The sequence below is a fragment of the Drosophila grimshawi genome, unplaced genomic scaffold, assembly GCF_018153295.1.
Source record: "Drosophila grimshawi isolate 15287-2541.00 unplaced genomic scaffold, ASM1815329v1 contig_848, whole genome shotgun sequence".
Classification (NCBI taxonomy): domain Eukaryota; kingdom Metazoa; phylum Arthropoda; class Insecta; order Diptera; family Drosophilidae; genus Drosophila; species Drosophila grimshawi.
This window is the reverse complement of record NW_025063692.1, coordinates 3,955,904-3,977,639: the sequence shown is the minus strand read 5'-3', so window position 1 is coordinate 3,977,639 and position 21,736 is coordinate 3,955,904. Positions and strand designations below refer to the sequence as shown.

Genomic DNA, 21,736 nt, shown 5'->3' with positions numbered 1-21,736 from the left:
TTCTGACATTTTGTTTTTTTTTTTTGGTTTTTTTTACAAACATATTTTTATTTTGTAGCTTTGCGTCATTTGCTGTCCTGTTGCTTGTGGCCATTGTTGCTGTTGTCCTCTGACATGCATTGTTGTTGATTATTGTTGTTATTCCGATTGTTGCAGTTGTTGCTTTCCGAGCAGCAATAATAAAGGTAATAAAAGTCATTATATTGTGCTGCAGGGGATTATTGTTGGCATTTTTTGCAACATATTATTAGAGTTGTAGATTGTTCTGTGTATATGTGTGGGTGTGCCACATGTGTGTGTACATGTGTGTGTGTGTGTGTGTGCGTATGTGTTGGTTATTACTGAAATGACCGTCTAGTAATTGCGCCGCCCAACCTCCTCTGCCTGTCTTCTCTGCCTATGCCTCTCATATCCAATTCAATTACATATAAATATACGACTATAGACGAGTGTGTGTGTGTGTAGTGTGTGTGTTGTGTGTGTGGCGTGCATAAATGCGATAAAAATGCAATAGCAACAACAACAACAACAATAAAAAGTTTCCATAAGAATTGCAACTGCTTTTTAAGCTCATCAATAATTAAAATAAATTGTCCATAATTGTTACAAATATTTATAAATGTTCTCTTGTTATTGTTATTTATTAAAATGTGGACTTCATTTAACTGGCTTATGTGCTAAACTAAAGCGAAATTATTTATGATTATTACAAACCTATCCCATTATACACCTATCCAAGAAAAAAAACATATGTTTTCAGTTGAGACACGCTGAAAATCGATAAGGTGGCAATTTCGCCAATTTTATGAAAACGATGCCCGATTTGTGGCATGCCAATTGTGTGCTTATTATTCCTCTGACTCTTTCACACACACATCTATATATCTCTATCTCTCTGTCTGGCTGTCTCTCTCTCTCTCTCTCTGTCATGTTTTATGCTCTCATACAAACACAATTAAAAATCACATTAATTAAATATTTCCAAAGCAAAAGTTTTACCATTTCTTAAGCTTTCTGCGCGACTGGCAACCGCTTTTTAGATGATTGTTGTTGTTGTTGCTGTTGTTGGGCTTTGTTTTCCAACACGGTTGCTATGTTGCCTCTGCTTCTTCCTCTTCCATTTGGCAGCTGGTCCAACTTTTTGCAACTTTTCATACGGCAATGCGAAAAATACTCGTAATAATGAGAAAGCGGCCCAAACGCAATCGCCATCATTATATTTAATGCGGCTAACACAAGTGTCGATAGAGAAGGGAAGCCGGCAGGGGGAAAGTTGAGAGGAGGGGTTGTGGTTATGGTTGGGTTTTGGGAAGTGGATGAAGGGCGGATGGGGGAGGGTGTTAGCTGCAGCTGACTGGAGGAGGTCTTAACTTATGCTCTGGCAATTGTTGTTCACTGTTCGCACAAAAATCCTAAAGTTTTTCAATTTCAACAAACAATTGAGGTATTATCTGCTCAGCATACGCTAGAATTGCCAGGGGATACAGCCGCTGGAGGGGCTTAGGGTGTTGTAGCTGGTCTGCTCGTGCGTCAAACGCAGCAAGCGAAATAAAAAAAAGAAGAGCTGTTGGCTTGGGTCAACTTTGACTTTTAGTGAGAATTCATTAAAATATTAATTTGCATGATTTTCTTTTTGTTTTTTTTTTTTGTTTTAAAGATGTTTTGTACAACAAATCGTCACTTTCTTTCTCAAACTCATATACTCACTCTCTCTGTCTGTTGCAGGTTCGATGTGCTGGTTAATGGCGGCGGTGCTGTTACCCTGCAGTTCCAACGCTCACCGTTCCGTCCACTTACCCGCACCGTGTTTGTGCCCTGGAATCGAATTGTGGTCCTGCCTCCGGTTCAGATGCAACTAAGCGACGATGATGAAACCACCAGTCGCAATATCAAGTAAGTTCGATGGCTATAACTGCATCACAAACAAGTGATTCGAAATGAGCAGGAAAATAAACATAATTCAAGTTATTTTTAGTCTAAAAATCTTTTGTAAATCATGAACTTAACTTAATTCTGAATTTTGTGCTATTTTTCTGTTAGGGTGGCACCATTGAATCCCGCACTGACGTTCCTCAATTCGATACACTATCACACGGCCGATGAGGCGAACGATGCCAGTAAGGTGTGCATGGATCACGATCACGAGAAGCTCAAGCCCCAGTTGATAAGCACCTGGATGCCCAACGGGGTTGGGGCGATGCCCGGCAAGCGTGTCATCTTTGCCGAAACACAGGTGAGTGTTCAGAACGCCCCCTCCCCTTCCCCACCCCACACCCGCTCCTTCTGCCTCTCAGTTGCCACGTTTCACCTAGCTCTCTTGCTAGCTCAACCGTTCTCCTTTCGAATGCCACTCCTAATTAGCGGCAAGCAGCAGCAGCAGCAGCAGCAGCTGGACTCTGCGTAGTTTTAATTAATTTAAAGTTCGCCTTAATGACATTATAACTTTGCATCCACCCACGGAGCACAAGCACACATTAATTCTCCACAGAAAGCGAGAAAGAGAGAGAGAGAGAGAGAGAGACAGAGCGACAGAGCAACAGAGAGAGAGGGAGAGAAAAACACAGAGAGAAAGAGAGGTAACGAGTGAGAGCATTACATTTAATTGCAAGTCCGGCCAGCTGTGTCCACTACAGACTCTGGACCCTTTAAACTGAACTCCACAGTGGCAAACCGCAGAGGGCTCAACAACCAATTTACTTTAGTTGAAGCGACAATTGCAATGCTCTCAATCCTCCTTTGTCCCTGCTGCTCTCAGCCTGCTTCACTCTCTAGTTACTTTTACCTAGTTAGTTATCCTTGGTTCCGTAGTCATGTCACTTTTTAGTCTATCTAGTCCCACTTTTAGTCTCTTTGTGCAGCTAATTTTGCAACTCTTGTGCAATTTGACGCATTATTCAACACTGTTTCTCTTATCTCTTTCCCTTTCCCTTTCCATCTATATTTCTTTTTGGTTGCATCCGATTTTTATGCTGATTGTTTTTAAGGTTTTGTTTTATTTTGTTTTTCTTTTCTCCCAGACAAAGTTTCACAGCCTTTTCTAACTTCCCGTCGCATTATTCAATACTGTTTATATTATCGATTTCCGTTTTCATCTGTACTTCAGTCCCTTTGCTTAAATTAGACTTTTATGTCGATTGTTTTTAATAGTTTTTGTTCTCCCCCATTCAAAGTCTCATAACTACTTACCTGATTTCTACTCTTTTTTCTGTTGTTTTTTTTTCCTTCTTTTTTTTTTGCTTTGTCGATTAACTTATTTTTCATCTACCATCTTGTCAAGCCTAGGCTCCCTTTCCCTTTCCCTTTCTCTCTCTTTCTCTCTGTCTCTCTCTCAGCTCAACTCTTTTACATTTCAATGCACTCAAATATTGACTCTTCTTATGCCTTTCGTTCCAAATACAGATTGTTCAGGAATCGATTCAAATACCCGGCTCGGATCTGCATCTCACCTATCAATCGTCGCAGGCCTCGGGCTATTTGAGCATTGTGCGTATGCGTTTGACCTCCGAGGTGCTGCCGAAGACCTTAACCCATGTTCATGTGGGTGTTGAGATCGAGGGCGCACTGCACGTGAAGACCTATGAGGCCGATCCGAATTTGATACACACATTCGCGTGGAACAAGCGCAATGTGTACAGACAGAAGGTGTATGGGGTGACCATCGCACGCATCTCGGTGGGTTACCAGCACACCACGTGCCAGTCACCCGTGTGGATAACGCAGACAGCAAAGCTGCAGGGCTACGATGTGGATATCTCGGACATTGGCGGCTGGGGCTTGGACATTCATCACCATTATAATTTCCACGAGGGCATTCTGCAGAAGGGCGACGGCTCCACATTGCACATGAAGGAATATCCACGCACCGTCAAAGTGGTGATGGGTACGGGTCTGCAGCGACCGCTTAATTGTCCGGATAACTGCAATGGCGTTGCCAAGGATGCTAAACTCTTAACGCCGATTGCATTGGCAACGGGACCAGACGGTAGCCTCTATGTGGGCGACTTTAATCTGGTGCGTCGCATCACACCCGATGGCAAGGTGTTCACCATTCTGCAACTGAGCGCCACACAGGTCTCCTATCAATATTATTTGGCCGTATCGCCAGCGGATGGACATTTGTATATCTCGGATCCGGAACGGCATCAAATACTGCGCCTCTTGCGTCTGGAGAAGGTCAAGGATCCGAGCATCAATAGCGAACCCGTCGTCGGCAGTGGCCAGCGTTGCATACCCGGCGATGAAGGCAACTGTGGCGATAGCGGGCCAGCTTTGCAGGCACGTCTCTCACATCCGAAGGGTCTGGCCATCGCTGCGGACAGAACTATGTATATTGCGGATGGCACCAATATACGAGCCGTGGATCCCAAGGGTGTCATCCACACGCTGATCGGCCATCATGGCCATCATAATCACTGGAGTCCGGCGCCCTGCTCGGGCACCCTGATGGCCAATCAGGCCCAGCTGCAGTGGCCCACCGGTCTCGCATTGAGTCCCCTTGACGGATCACTGCACTTCATCGATGATCGACTTGTCCTACGCTTGACCTCCGACATGAAGATACGCGTCGTCGCCGGAACACCGCTGCACTGCAGCAACAACGGCCAGGCGAGTCGTGTGAACAAGACTGCCACCGATAATGTGCTCGGCACCGTTTTGGCCATGGCATTCTCACCATTTGGTGATCTCTACATTGCCGACAGCGATTCGAGGCGCATCAATTCGATTCGTGTTGTCGACACCGCTGGCAACATGCGTTACTTTGCTGGCAAACAGGAGGGCATCGGGTAAGTGAATAATACTCTCCAACTCCTCTCCTCCCCCCTCTACGACTGCCCTTATACACTCAGCGCCAAATATATGTGTAACTTGCAACTCGCATTTTTGAAATGCGTTTCGATTTTCTCAAGCTAAAAATACTATTTTTTTCTACTTAAAAAGACAAACAATTTTAGATTTTCTGTTTAAAGTATGAAAGAGATTCCTAAATACTTCGAAGTTGATAAAAGTATAAATGAATAGTAGTCAAAGAATGTTTAAGGTATGCATTCCAGAAATCATATAAATTAATAGTAATCCAGCAATGTTTAAAGTATTTATTTCGGAAGAGTATAAGAAAAACATATTTATTTTTTAGTATTATTTTCGTTGATTTATGCTTGATGACTTTTTATAATTTATATTTATGTTTTTATTTCTTATTTATTTAGTTGTTTTTTTTTTTTGTGCCTTCCTTCGGGATTCATCTTCAGGGAATTCGCCAGTCAACTGTGTAGTTTGAATCGTGTTTATATACTCGTATTTGAAGAATTATTGTGGTCAAAATAGAAATATTGGCCAATTAACAGAATTTGTCGCAGTGGAGCACATTCAGCTTATGCTTGGGTCCACTTGGACTGTTTACGATGGGTTTCTGTTGCTGTTCAGTTTCTGGTTCGAGTTTTGTCAACTTGTTTATGCGCATATTTGACCCAATTAAGCGACGCTTCGAACGCTTTTTGGCTATTTGCATTTTGGACAAAACGATATCTCTGGGGAGGTGCAGTGGGTGGGTGGTGGGGTTGAGACTGCTTTGCTATTGGCATAAATAATAAAAACAAAATTTTAGCTGCAGTTGCATACAATTTTCTGCAAATACAACCAAAATTCAGGCAATAAATGTCAATGCAGCCAGTTGTCTGCTCCAGTGTGTGTGTGCAGAGTGTGTGCAGAGTGAGTGTATGTGTGTGTATGTATTGAATTTGATGCCAATCGATATATGTATAGCATAATTTACTCTATTTCACTTGATTAAAACGCTTTTAAGGCATCAAAAACAGTGACCGAAAAATTAATTGGAATTTTGACATTTGGGATTCTAAAGTGTGTGTGCGTGTGTGTGTGTGTGTGTGTGTGTGTGTGTGTGTGTGTGTGTGCAAGTGTACATAGTGCATGTGTGTTAGTGTGTCACACGGGCCGACCCTGAGTATATTTGCATTTTCCATGACACAGTGTTGGCAAGCGCATTAAAATGGAAAACCACATTGAATGCAAAGTTCGATGAAGCAGCACAGCACAGCACAGCACAGCCTGAAATAATGATACAAAGTGTTTAATGGGAAACACGCACAAGATCGAGACTATATATATATATATATACATACATTAAAGACAACGTCTGCTGTAACTCGTGGCAATCTTCGTAACAAATATATATGTATATATAATAGCTTTATAATGAACGATATAAGTCGAGTAGAAGACGCAGCAAATGAATCGCAACGGGGATGTTTGCTTTTTGCAGCCACTGTCATCCTCCCTTTTCTACTTTCCCCTCTCTCTCAGTGCACTCTGTGATACCAAAAATATAACAATTTAAAACGATTAATTTGTTTCGCTGATTAGTTTGAGGCTGTCCAAGAGAGAGACAGAGAGAAAGAGAGAGAGAGAGAGCGGTGCCATGTGGCAGGTTGATGTGGATAAATGTGGCATATTTCACACGCACACATACACACACACTAATATACATGCACATACTGTGCAACTATTTGCAACTTTATGTAGTTAGCAGTTTATTTAATGTAATAGAATTCCATTCAGGCGCTTAGTTTTTGATAGACAACAGACCCCGGTCAGGGGCGTGCTTGTAAAGGGGATCGGGGCTTGGGAATGTGGCAGCTGCTGCTGCTGCTGTCCTGTGCTATGTGCTGTGCTGTGTCTTTCCAAAATGTGGGGCGTGGCTGGCTGGCAGGACTCGCGACGTGGCAAAGTAATTAGCAGACACCGCCAACGACAGCAAACTATAAATCAACCTTTTTATTTAATACTAGCTAGAACGTTGCATGTGCTGGGTTGGACAGCGGGGGCAGTTGCTTCAAATGGGCGTGGTCACTGTGCGATAAGCAAAAGGGGTGGGGGGCTTTGGGTGGATTTTTGCCGTTGTCTGCATTTTACTTTAAAATGTTTATCGAACAAACAATGTCATCATAAATACGCGTCCAAGCAGCCACAGACATAGAGTCGAGTTACAAGCCAACCACCCAGCACCACCCACCCTTCCAACACCCAACACCATTCTCCTTATCTCTTTGTGTGTCCCAGTCTGTGTTCCGGTTCAGCAGTTTACTCGGCCCTGGGCATTGGGGGCGTGGCAGCGACATGTAAACGATGCCTGCGCCACAGATAACGTCGCTTGGCTTCAATGCTTGACTGCTGCTCCACCAGAGTGGATGGAGTGGAGTGGAGTAAAGTAGAGTGGAGTGGAGCGAAGCTGATGGTTTTAGTGGTGCACCGGCAAAAATAAAGACATGTGAATTTATCCTTTCTAAATCTAAAATCAGAACTTGTTTTGTTTTTTTATTTTTGTTTAATTTAAATACATCGTTTTGGAGTTTATAAATATCAGAAATTAATAAATAAAATGCATTTTTTTTAGGGTGACCCAAAGGTATTTTAAGTAAGTTCCAGAAATTATTAAATAGAAAGTGTTCCGGTTTTTGGATTCGTTTAGGTTTGAAAATTTAATTATACTCTAATTTTGATGCCGATTCGTATTTTGAATTTGAATCGGTAATATTAAAAATATATTTTATATTTTAGCAAAACTTAAAAGTGTTTGTATTTGCTCTTTTGTAGAACTACATTTCTTCAAGAAATTGATTGAGTTCTTGAGCACAGATGTTGTTGCTGAGTGTGGCTCTAAGCGGTCTTAGATTATCTTGTTGCATTACTAACGTATACTCCCCACCTCTCTCTCTCTCTCTTTCTCTCTCTCTCTCTCTCTCTGTCTCTCTTTCTTTGTAATACAGCACGCAGAGCTGCGAGTGTGCAATTGGAAATGGTGGCAACGGCACTAGTTTGGGCGGTGCGGGCAGTGGTGGCGCTTACTCAACGACCGTGAATCCGACACGCAATAATGGCGGCACCACGCCAACGACACCAGCTGGCGGAAACGGAAATAATGGCAGCTCTGCAGCGGGCAACAGCAACAACAACAGCAACGGCAGTGGGGGTGGTGGTGTGCTCAGCGCTAGTGGTGCCTGCATTTGTGCCGGCGGCAGCTCCTCCAACGGCATCTCCGGCAGCAACTCGGGCACACTTGCCGGCATTGTCGCCGGCGGCAGCTTAATGTCCACCGGACCCACAACCACAACAACTGTGCTGCTGGGCGCCAAGACAACAGCCAACGGCGCCGGTTCAATTCTCAACTCGGGAGCGACTCTCAACGACGACGGCACCCTGAGCAATGCCGAAACTCTGCTCTCCTCAAACGCCCGCTTCCAGGCCATCTCGGCAATAGCCGTTGCTCAGGATGGTGTCATCAATGTGGCCGATCAAGGTGAGTAATCCCAGTAGAGCACTAAGATAGACAACAAGTGAGAAGCAAGAAGAGAAGAAAAGGGAAGCGATGTGAGAAGAAATGTAATAAGTGAGAAGCAAGATGAGAAACCAAGAAAAATGGGAAGTGAGAAATGAGAAGTGAGAAATGAGAAGTGAAGTGAGAAGCTAAGCGAGAAGTTAAAATCAAAGTCAAAAGCAGAGTTGAAAACAAAGTAAGAGAGAGAAGTGAGAAAGAAGTAAGAAAAAGAGTAGGCAGCTAAGCAAGCAGAGAGAGAGAGAGAGAGAGAGAGAATCAAGAAGCAAGAAGCGAGAAGAGAAGGAATATACACTTCTCTATATTTGATCCAATTTGTTGCAGCTGCAGCTGTCTCGTGTGGCATTCATTTCGAATTGGAAATAGATAGCTTCATGAATGAGTGAATGTTGTGTGTTATTCCGTTTGCGAAGTTAATTTAGAAATTGAGAGCTGCATAGAGAGATAATCTATATATCGGCATATATATGACCCATTGAGTAATCGATCCTAATTAGCGCAAATCCAAATCCATTTGAATAACATGTCAGCAACGAAGTGAATATATTCGTTATTCAAATGCATATTCATGTCACATGCCACATTTACATTTAGGCAAATTCAATTCAGTTACCGATTGTTCGTTGAACAATTCAATCGCGCCATCTCTCTCTCTCTCTCTCTCTCTCTCTCTCTGGCACGCTCTCTCTTTCGTCTTCAGTCTCTCTCTCTCTCAGTGATGGAAGCAGGTTTCAATGGAAAGTGGGCGGTAAACTAATGGGTGAAATGGGGAAATTGAAAATTGTCAGTTTTGGGACCAACAACTGCAAATAATATAAACACACACACACAGAAACACACACACACTGAAATACACTGGGGCACTTGGAAATTGCTAAATTTCCGTTTGGCAAATTTGGATTGTATTCGTTTTATTTTGTATTTTTCTGTTCATGCCCTATGGGTAAAATGGGTACAATAAAGGTGTTCCAAACCGGAAGAACCCTCGACCCCATTAAAGTGCACATGTATGTGTGTATTCATTCCTGTTCAGCCGAGATATAGCCTTCCAAGTTAGAAGGGATATATCTCCCGGCATTGTGTTGATTAAATTTGCAACTTTCATAGAGATCAGCAGTACTTACTTTCCCACAACATATGTGAGGATGTATTTATTGTAGGCATACACCATTACTTGGGAGCAGAGTATCTCTCAGTCGAGCTCTCTCGACTGCAACAAGCTTCTTTTCGATTTTTCTATTGTATTTGATTTTAATTTTCTTTGCTGCGTTAACAATACGAAATGCCAAAGAAAAAGTAACAGAGTCACAAATAGCAGGAAGAAGAGAAACAAAGGGAGAGAGAGAGAGGGAGAGAGAGAAAGGGAGAGTGAGTGTGTGAGGGAGACAGGTGGCAATTGTCAAATGTGGCACATTGAATATTTGCGGAACACAAAACGCAACAGCAGCAACAATACCAATAATAAGAGTAGTAATAATAATAATAATAATAATAATAATAATAATAATAATGACAACAGAAACGGCAAATTGAAACACAGCTGTTGTTGTTACTGTTATTGTTGGTTGTGCCGTTGTTTGTTGCCACTTTAATTGGTCATTATCATGGCCAGGCAAAGCAAAGGAAAGCAGAAGGAAAAGTCAAGCTTTAAACCGAAACCAATTTCCGTCACAATTCGAATGAGAACAAATTAGGGCGCGATACGCACAAACCAATACATGCACATACGCATACACACACACACACACAGCAGGTGGCAGGTGGAAAAAGAAGAAGCGGAAACCTGAAACAAAATGGCCGCCAATAAATAAGATAAAGCCAAAGAGCCGAAAAGCAAAAGCTCAAAAAACAACAGCAAGCCAACAGTGGTGGGGCAGCAAGAGGGGAGGGGGAAGGGGATGGCTGCGTTGTTGGTAGGTCAAGTAAGCAAGCTTGGTTGGGGGGGTGAGGTTTTTCTATTGGCAAGGTATAAATTTGAGTGCATTAGGCAAACGTAATTTGATAAGACCAAAAATGTAATTAATAAATTTCGACAATGGGCTAGGGGTAGGTGAAAGGGGGACGGGTATTGGGGTAGGAGCAGGGGCAGGGGCAGGGCAGGGGCAGGCAGTAGCAGTAGACGAAGCGAGGTGAAGCAAAGCGACGCTAACGATGTGCAGCAGCCGCATTGAGTAATGGAAGGGGTGGTTTTTGAGGGAAGGGGGTGGGTTGCTTGACAACGCAACACAAATTAATGAAGGGCAGGGCACAGAATAAAAGTAAAGAAGCAGCAGCAGCAGCAGCAGCAGCAGAAGCAGATGAAGAAGAAGCCGTGGAAAGCAGATCAATGACTATAATTAATCAAGTTTTAGTCGTCGTTGTTGCCACTGCTGCGGGTTGCCCACATCTGAGTGATTGCCTGCAGGGGTGGCCAAGAGCGTGGGGTGTGGAGCAGGGAAGTTGATGGTGGCACAGTGTATGTGTCGTCTACACTCGCACAAAATGTGATATGCTCTGCGCTGCCTTCGATTTGCTACAAATGTTCAAAATACAAATTTCCTTATAAAAAGCAGAAATATTATTTATGAATTTAAGTGCAATATTTCCAAGCGAAAGCTGAGAGCTTTTGCATTGCGAACTTTCCACAAATAACTTTGTGAAAATATAAAGATATCTGTATATATTTTTGTGAAAGGTATACAAAAAGGAATGAAAGAATTTTTCGTGAATTGAGAAAATGTTTTTCAAATCCAGAAACAAAAGTTCGGGCTGAGGGCTGAGTGTAGATGTGCTGGTTGGGTTGGATTGGATTGGATTGGATTGGGTGTTGGGGACGACCGGCCAGAAGCGAAAAAGTGAAAATCAATCTTATTACCTACGCGGCTAATTCGCGCAACTAATGCGAGAGGCTATCGAGGTACCCCAAAAACACCATCCACACCTCCCCCTGCCATCCAGCAGCCATTTTTAGCGCTGAGCGCAATGAGCATGCATTAATCAACTGTGTGTGTGTGTGTGTGTGAGTGTGTGTGTGTGAGTGTGGGTGTAGACAAGATATTTAGCCATGTGAAGCAGGTTTTTAGGGGGTTCTTGTTGTTACAGCAAGTAAAACGTAAATAAGCTTCATTAAAAGCTTATAGCTTAAGTGGCGCAACGAGTGAGAATGAGAGAGAGAGATAGAGATAGAGAAAGAGAAAGACGGAGAGGGAGAGGGAGACAAAGAGCGTAAGCGTGAGTGAGAATTGGAGCAAATGACAAAGCAAAAGCTAATCAATAAGCGAGCTGCGAGGTGGGCTCAGCGGGGCTGGTGGGCAGCGAGAGGGTAAAAGAGTAATCAGAAAAGTTCCAACTAGTACCTAAAACTCATTAATCGCTCACACATACACACATACACACACACACACACACACACACGCATACACGTACACACACAGAGAGAAACACAGACACGCACATGAACATGAACATGCCAATACTTGATTTTGACTTAAGTAGAAAAACTTATTGAAATTGAGTTTTATAAACTATAAAAAGTTTAGATGGGCTATCGGCAATGCGTCTATACTCAACTATTTATTATCATCTTCACGCCGCCAAACCAAACCACACCCACTCCCACATTCCAGTGCCTTGCAGCAATTTGAGTCTTGAGTCTTGAGTCTTGAGTCTTGAGTCTTTTCGCATTCATTCGCAAATCGAAGATTAACACTTTCATAATACAAACTACCATCCAGCAAAGTATCTATCTATCTCTCTCTCTCTCTCTATCTATCTATCTTCAAGTTCGGCTTCCTTTTGTGGTGCGTTCGTAAAGGTTTCACAGCGCACTCAATCGGCACTGACTAAAAGAGTAACTAAATAACTGGAACATGCACTCACTCAAGACCCATCCACATGCATGCTAAACATGCGCCACAAAAACATAGAAAAAAGGGTGGAGATGGTGGTGGTGGTGTTGGTGGTGGTGTTGGGGGAAAGGGGCTGTGTAGCAAGAGAAAAAAAGAAAGAATTTAAATTCCATTTGAATGAATATTGGCAACACTTGTGTGCGCTTTGGCACATGCCACATATGCCTCAGCAACAAAATCTGCTTAGAAGCAGTGAAGCTGAAACGACGCAGCGACAAATCGACAAATCGATAGACCGATAGATCCACACTAAAACCGATACATAAACAAATAGAGCGTGTGAGAGAGACGAAGAAATATGGAGATGGAGAGAGGGAGAATGGGAGAATGGGAGTTGGCAACTAAATGGCAGGCAGCCCTTTTGGCACACAGCATCAAAGGGACACAAACAAGTTGTTCACTTTATGGGGTCATTACCATTACATTACATTACATTACATTACGTTACATACAAACACAGATGGAGTGGTAGTGCGGGGGTGTGGTACAGGGACAGGGGCACGAGCAGGGGCTAGGGGCGGCAGGTTACGCCCTCTGAACCTCAACCTCGCTAGAATTGAGCAGATTGCATTGCATTGAAATTCGCTCAATCGTTGATACCACAGCATATTTGGCGCTGTGCCAACGTGTCCTGTGTCCTGTGTCCTGTGTCCTATAAACCCTCTACTGCCCATAACCATGCCCTCCATTTAAGGCCACAACCAACAAACAGCAAGCGAACTTGTCCCAAAATGTGACCCCATAAATGGTTACTCAGACAGCTGCTGTGGCCGCTGCTGTTACTGCTGTTACTGCTGCTGCTTCTGCTGCTTCTTCTGGCTCCTTGGGTAAATGAACTGTAATGCAATCAAATCAACACCGACAACAACCACAACAACAACAACGACAACCGAGTGTATTCAATATTTGATTGTCTAATGCTAGACGACAATCATTTTGCATGTGAATGCGATTGAATGAGTGTTTTGAATTCATCGTTTCGCAAAGCAAAAACAAAAACAAAAACAAAAAAACCAAGCAAAATTTAAGTAGAACTTGCATTTCAACAGCCAACAACCAATTTCAACATTCCAATACACCCAGAAAGCTTATAGATAATTCTGTTTTTCATTTGTAACTTAAATTTAAATAATAAACTAAATTGTTATTTCATTTAATGAACACTGTTTTGGATATTTATGTGTAAAAAGTAGAAAGGTAAATCAAAATTCAAATAATTCAAGCGAATTGGCTTCTGAAAGCAGTTCGATTTAAGCATTTGGTTGCCTACAATGAGTGGCAAACAGTTTACCCCAACATGTTGCAGGCGGCAGCAGTAATGCAACCAAACAGAGACAACTACTTTATGCAGTAAGTGTCTATCCCCTGTCCCCTGTCCCTTCTCCCCTTTCCCAGTGTACCCCTGCACCCATGTACCCCTGTCCCCTTCTCCCAACCACCCCTCTCACTCTCTTCATGTCTGTCTGCCGTTGACTGTCTTCGTCTGTCAGTCTGTTGTCGTCAGTGTTTGTCATGCAAAGCTGGCAAAAGCAAGCAAATTTATGCAAATCCAAAGCGATTTACCAACACTAACTTAAAATGTAACGCAACACAGGCAACAACAAGTACAACAACAACAACAACAACAGAAACAACAGCAACAACAGCAACGCTGAACAACAGCCAGCAAATTGCACAAAAACTTAAGACAGAGCAAGAGAGAAATCTTCCTCTCTCTTCTCTCTTCTCTCTCTCTCTATATATATATATATGTATATATATATATATATCTAACTCTCTTTTGATTTTGTCTTTTTGGATGCAGTGATTTTAAAACTTGAAACGTTTTATGACCAGGCAAAGTATCAAAATGAGCAAAAGGAGGGGGATGGGAAGTTGCTAAGGGTGGTGCCGCAGGGAGGGGGGAGAGAGGCTAGTAAATGCACAGATAACTGCAAGAAGTAAATGCACTCAAAGAAAATTTAAATGTGTTTCACAACAGAATTTAATGTCACAAATAAATTACATATGAAGATCGAAGAAGAAGTATTTGGGATAGCTTGCATATTGAGTGATTATCTATCAAATAAATATATGGTATTGAACAAACATAAATGCAATTTGCTATATGTTATACTCGTATGGAATCCGCAAATGGGATTATTCTGGGCAAACATGTGATGAACTCTAAAGACATAAAAACCTTAAACCGGACAAAGAGTCTGGAATTCGTGCAGGAATTGGGATTGATGGAACAGCGGAAGGAACAGCTCAGAAATTGGCCCAAATATAGAAAATTATATCAATAATAATAATAATAATAATAGTAATAGTAATAACATTAACAATAATATGCATATTTTTCATTTGGCTTTTGTACATTTCAGGGTCACTGCATGTTCTGGCGCTGGAGCACTATTTGCCGTCGCATGATGAGAATGGCGAATTCCATATACCTTTTCCGCCGTCCAGTGAGATCTATGTGTTCAATCGTTATGGCCAGCATGTGGCCACCAAGGATCTGACATCGGGTAAAACACGTTACAGTTTCCTCTACTCGAAGAACACCAGTTTCGGCCGACTGTCAACGGTGACAGATGCGTCCGGCAATAAGATACAGTTCTTGCGCGATTATAGCAATGTGGTTAGCTCCATTGAGAATACACAGGATCACAAGTCGGAGATACAGATCAATGGCATCGGCATCATGACCAAACTGAGTGAGAAGGGACGCCAGGAGATCGAGCTCGATTACGATAGCAATACGGGTCTGTTGAACTCCCGTTCGTCGGGTGGCGAGACGTATATCTATCAGTATGACGAATTTGGACGTGTCACCGGCATGATATTGCCCAGTGGCGAGATTGTACGGATCACATCCCAACTGGCGGACAACAAGGGACTCACAGTATACGTGCACGCCTCGGTCGAGTCACTGTTCTCCCGGGAACGCTACACCGGCTCCGATGGCAATGCCAATGAGCTGCTCGTTTTGGGCGGCGTTCGCTCCACATTCCTGAAGCGGGGTCGAGCACACGCCGATGCCGAACTGAAGGCAAATAATACGCTGGTGATTCACGGTGCCAATGGGGTTGTTGTCGAGGCATCCGCTGTCGCCCGTCATCCCCTGCTGGAGGCCGCCCTACCCGTCGAGGCCGAGATGCTCGCGATGTGGTCGCATCAGAGCGTCACAATGGGCGACGGCCTAACCAATTCGATGTACTCGGTGTACAATCTGGTGGGCGATGTCCGGAATCCACAGCAGACGCTGAATCGCGAGATTTGGGTTAACCATTCGCGGGTGATTGGCGTGGAGTTCGATCAGTTCACCAATCGTGAGACCTTCTATGATGCACAGCGTACCCCAATCTTGATTGTTGCCTACGATCAGAGTGGCCTACCCAAATCGTATTATCCGGCAAATGGTTATCCCGTCAACATCACCTACGATCGCTTCAATCGCGTCGAAGGCTGGGCCTGGGGTCCCGCTGAGCTCAAGTACAGCTATGATCGCCATGGCCTGCTCTCGGAGATCACCTCCCAGCAGGATGGCATCATTTCGTTTGTGTACAACGACTGGAATCTCGTCTCCGAGATCGGTTTGGCCAGCCAGCGCAAGTTTGTGCTGCAGTACGATGATGCTGGTGGCCTGCGGCACGTGGTATTGCCATCGGGCACTCGACACAGCTTCAGCATGCAGACATCGATTGGGTTCATACGTTGCACCTACACGCCACCGGGTAGCACACGCGCCTATCTGCAGCACTACAGTCATGCTGGTGCTCTGCTGCAGACCATCCTGCCGGGAGATGGGGCTCGGATCGTTTATCGCTACAATGCCGCCGGTCAGCTGACGGAGGTGGTGCACGGCGATGGTCGCAGCGAGTTCCAGTATAATGATGCAACCGGTATGCCCAGCACCGTATCGCATGCGGAACGCGAACTGGAATACCGCTGGGACTTTGAGTATGCAGCCGGCTTGCTCACCGAAGAACGCATTGATTATGTGGCCAAGACCGGTCTGAGTAATGCCAAATTTAGCTACGAGTACGACAACCAGCTGCGTGTGATTGCCCTGCAGGGTCGCATCGGTGGCCAGAATCTGCCCAGCCAGGCGTACGCCTACGATAGACGCACCGGCCAGCCCAGTTTGATCGGTCAGTTCAAGTTCACGCGACCGGCCCTCAATCAGACCCAACTGCACGACGGTACCGCTGGCTTCACACGCACCGTCGACGGTCGGTTCCAGACTCAGCGCATGGCGCTTGCCATCCATCGGCTGGAGGTCTTTCGCATGGAGTTCTCGTACGGGGTCCACGGTCGAATCTCACAGACACGCACCTATACGCGCAACATGGCCGTCAATAGCTATACGAATGTAAAGAACTACACGTGGGACTGCGATGGTCAGCTGGTCGGTGTCGAGGCCCAGGAGCCGTGGGGCTTCCGTTACGATGACAATGGCAATCTGTTGTCGTTGACATATCGCGGCAACACCATTCCGATGGAGTACAATGCCCAGGATCGGATTGTCAAGTTCGGTGAGGGCCAGTACAAGTACGATGCTCGCGGTTTGGTTGCGCAGAATGCGCGAGAGGAGCGTTTCCACTACAATACCCAGGGTCTGTTGGTGCGCGCCTCAAAACGTGGTCGATTCGATGTGAAATACTACTATGATCATTTAAAGCGTCTAACGACACGCAAGGATAACTTTGGCAATGTGACACAGTTCTTCTACACAAACCAGCAGCGACCCTACGAGGTATCTCAGATCTACTCGCCACGCGACGGCAAACTGATGTCGTTGACATACGACGATGTCGGCCACTTGATCTATGCCCAGGTGTACAGGCACAAATATTATGTGGCCACAGACCAGAGTGGCACGCCCCTAATGCTGTTCAATCAGTATGGCGAGGGCATTAGGGAGATAATGCGCTCACCGTTTGGACATATCGTATACGATTCGAATCCATATCTGTATTTACCCATCGATTTCTGTGGCGGCATTTTGGATCAGGTGACAACGCTCGTCCATATGGGCGATGGGCGTGTCTATGATCCACTGATTGGCCAATGGATGTCACCCGATTGGCAACGGGTCGCTGAACGGATTATAACACCCACCCGCTTGCATTTGTATCGCTTCAATGGCAATGATCCGATCAATGTCGGACAGGAGCGTCATTATCCCGCCGATTTTGCTAGCTGGATGCGCACACTCGGCTACAATGTGGGCAATCTAATGCCCCAGCTGGCCAAGGATCTGTGGCAACCACCGGCACTCTGGGGTCGTCCACCCACAAATCCAATTGCATTGAATATGCGACGACCCTTCGATAATATACCCACAATGGCGGTGGAGAGTGGCTTCCTTGCCCATCTCAATGTGCGCAGGATGTCCGATTTTGAGCAGCTATCGGCTCCGCCGCGTTCAGCGCTCAAGTGTGATGTGATGGATCCATCGCCACGTTCGATTGGCTCCGATACGGAACCACCGTTTGGCAAGGGCATTGTCGTATCGCGGACCGCTGACGGTCAGGCAATTGTTTCCAGTGTGCCGGCAGCGAATGCCATCTATCGGGATGTCTATACAAGCGTATTTAATCGCTCCAAGCTGCTGCCCTTCACGTTTGTGGTGCACAATGCCCAGCAGGACTCGTTCTTCTTTGTCAAAGAGGATGCGTGGCGTGCCAGCGAGGATCGACAGCAGTTGAAGCGACTCCAGGGCCAGGTGAACACCACCTTCCATGAGATCACACGCGAGACCACACCAGGTGCGGGTGCTGCTGGTGCTGGAGGTGGTAGTGGTGGTGGTGGTGGCAGCAGTAGTGCTGCTGCCAATAGTGGTGCAGCTGGCTCCAATGGCAATGGCAATTATCTGGATGTGAAAATACATGGTGCGCATGCGATCATCAATCTGCGATACGGCACCACCGTTGCGAAGGAGCAACAGCGTCTGATGCACCACGCCAAGCTGACGGCGGTGCGCAAGGCCTGGCACCGGGAGAAGGAGGCGCTGCGCAGTGGATTGACCACCGTTCTGGAGTGGACGCAGCAGGAGAGCGATGAGATCCTCAAGCAGAGCTACGCCAACAACTATGAGGGTGAGTACATACACGATGTCGGCCTCTATCCGGAGCTGGCCGAGGATCCCTACAACATCAAGTTCGTGAAGAAGAAGGGCGCCACCGGCGGTGCGGCGGGTGTGTTGCCCAATGCCCAGCGAAGGCGACGGCGCAGTCTCAGCTGGTCATCGGATGAGCACGATGATACGGCGGAATCGGAACCGGGACCGGTCGCCTGTTAGCTTCTCGTCGTAGTAGTCGTAGTATCCAAAAATTAAACAAAACAAAACAAAACAAAACATGCAACAAAAGTCCCCACTAAATATAATTAAATATTTATAATTATCATAATTACGAGTATTATAGCCACAAAAATAGAAAAAGATGCAGACAGAGAAAGATGGAGAGAGAGAGAGAAAGAGAGAGAGAGCAGTATAGAGAAAGAGAGAGAGAGAGAGAGAGAGAGAGATGGAGATAGAGCAGAGGATTGGATAGAAGGAAAGGAAGGCGCAACTGTACTAAATACTAAATGAATAAGCCTACAACAAAAAAAAAACAAGAATAAGAACAAAATATGTTACTCAATTTATTTATAAGCTATAAACAATTTTTTTTTATTAATCGTTAGACATTAGAAATGCGACAAGCGAATGCATAAAAAATTAAAGATAAATCCGATAAAACATACAAAATAATATTATTAATAAATAATAGAGGTATACCATATATATATATATATGTATATGTGTGTTTGTGTGCGTACAGTGAGTATATAGATATGCTATATATATATATATATATCTGTATATATATACATTTATATACTAACACACATACGGTAGTTATACGTTAGATATATGTGGAGAAGCCCGCAAGCTAAAACTATGCGCGCAAAATAAATATACATATATATATATATATATATACATATGTAAATATATACATATATATATATATATATATATGAACATGCATATACATACACACAAACAATAAACGGTTAGATGGCTAGAGAAGAAAGCAGCATTAGATGATATAGATGGGCATATGCCCAATATGAGATAAAGGAAAATAATATAAAAAAATAAAAAAAGATTAACAAGATTTTTTTTTTTTTTTTGATTATTTAATCGTGGTACTCGAGCTTTTTGAGACTGGCATAGTTTTAAACAAAATCAAATAACTCACAAACACACACTCATATATACATAAATGTAGCTGAAGTTGAGGGCAGCCCCACAAAAAGTAATAATAATATATAGCATAGGGCGACCAGGCTGCTAAAATTCTCCGTGTCCCGTTATTAGTCACAAATCAGGCAACTGGAAAGAAAAACCAATACTATATGTATATATATATATATATATATATATATGTGTGTATATATGTATATGTATATATAGTATAAATCGAGATCCCATTATTAAATGTATATAAAATATAAAATGCAAGCATAGTCTTAGGCGTCGTCGCAGCTGCAGCTAATTTATGCCAAGTTTAGACCAAGCGCAGAGCATGGCAAAAAGAAAAGAGATAGAAAATAGTTAAGAGAGAGAGATAGAGCGAGGCAGCTACACATGCTCACATGCTATATAGCCAACATTAAATGTATACATGAAACACAAAACACAAAAATATCTATCCTTAACAAAACAAAAATAAAATATAAAAAGAAACCATATGCGCCATAAACTATAAATATAATTGTAATTCTAACTGTAAAACGACGCCGCCAATAAAACAGGCCAATCAAAATTGTTAAAAAAAAAAGAAAACAACAAGAAAACATTCAACCTAATTTATAAACTCCAAATTTAGCTATTACAACAATTAATTTCATTTTTTGTGCTTATAAATTAAGTTATGATTTTAATTAATTTATTTTAGGAAGGAGTATTAAATATTTAATTATAAATATATGATGATTATAAAGTTAGACATATGCTTACACATTTTTTTTTATCAAACCTTACACTTACTTTTAGCATACAACTACAAATATGAAATGATGTAAAATGTTTTTGTTATTATTTGTAAGTTTTGCGCGTAAATACCCAAAAAAATGAGCAAAAAGAAATGAGAAATATATAAATAAATAAAGCTTGAAATGAAAACAAACACAACAAGAATTAAAAGCAGTATTAACAAATTGAACAGCTCCAACAATAACAGCAAGAAAAACCACTCTGGAATAAGGGAAATACCAGGCAAAATTTCAGATCGTGATTAGATTCATTTCTAATCTAATGCAGCCAATTCATTATTTCCGTCCAACAACAAAAAAGCTCGAGCAAAACTTGAAAACAAAAAAAAAAAAACACGAAAACACTTTAATTTTGGTTGCATTTTCCTTTTTTGTTTTTTTTTCCCCAGTAACTTTTTTGTTGATGAATTGGTGCTTATCGAATTTATTGCAAGCAAAAACTACTTAGAAATAAACGATTGTAAAAATATATATGTGTATATTAAATACTTAGATATATTTTTTTTTTCGTCTCCTAGTGCTTAAGCGAAGCGGAAAAAAGTAGTAGATTTGGCCTAAAATTTAAAAAATATTGCTGAATTAGTTGCAAAAGCCAAGAAAGTGTAATGACATTTTTTTTTAAATTTTTGCAAAGTCATAAAGTGGCCAAACCAAAGTAGGAGGAAGCCGGAAGCAGAAAATAAAACTAAACAAAATCAAACAATTGGGCAATTGGCGTAATACTATTAATAACGGTAATGGTAACGGTAAAGATAGGCGATAGGCGATAGACGATAGGCGATAACACGTTTAGTTTTTAATAATAATAGAATTGGCAAACACCGCACCCGACCTAAGCAACTGCTAGCTAGATACAAATACATAGATATATATACATATATATATACATATATATATATATATATGTGTGCACGTATCGTATGTGTTGGGGTCGTGTGTGTGTGCTTCTCACACACACATACATGCATAGACATAGACATAGTCATAGATAACTCACATAGCGTTAATATCAAAAGCTTCAGCTAATTAGTCTTAGGTACAGTCCCCTCAAAGTGTCAGCGATTGAGTAAATGACAACAACAACAACAACAAAAGCAACATGGATAAGGGAAGAGAGGAGTTAATATTTGTGTAAATACTTCAGAAGGCTAAACTAAAATACTATGGCAAACTAGTGTTGTATAACGCATACAAGTATATATAGCATCATGCATTGATAACAATTTATTTTTTTTTTTTTAAATGTTTTTTCTGTGGCTTTTCTTGTCGCTCGCGCCTAAAAATACTTAAATGTAAATGTAAAGAAAAAGATAACTATACATATATATGTATGTGGATAAGTCAAAGTATAATATGCATACAATGTGCAATTGGTATTTAACTGGAATGTATTTGGTGTGTGTACTGTACTTTGAGTTTCGGTTCTTTCCGTTCTCTTTTGTTAATTGGCAAACCAAAAACAATTTGA

General features: G+C 42.7%; 1 protein-coding gene across 2 annotated transcripts in view; it reads left to right on the top strand.

Annotated features, from left to right (window-relative positions):
- Positions 1-18,969, top strand: part of LOC6569390 (teneurin-a) — a 128,908-nt gene extending 109,939 nt beyond the window's left edge. For both annotated transcript variants that reach the window (XM_032741299.2, XM_043215945.1), the window contains 5 exons: positions 1,726-1,893; positions 2,041-2,233; positions 3,400-4,784; positions 7,785-8,314; positions 14,604-18,969. In XM_032741299.2, the coding sequence (XP_032597190.1) occupies positions 1,726-1,893; positions 2,041-2,233; positions 3,400-4,784; positions 7,785-8,314; positions 14,604-18,526 (6,199 nt within the window). In that variant the 3' untranslated portion in view covers positions 18,527-18,969. The remainder of the gene's footprint in view (positions 1-1,725; positions 1,894-2,040; positions 2,234-3,399; positions 4,785-7,784; positions 8,315-14,603) is intronic.
- The last annotated feature ends 2,767 nt before the right edge of the window (positions 18,970-21,736 follow it).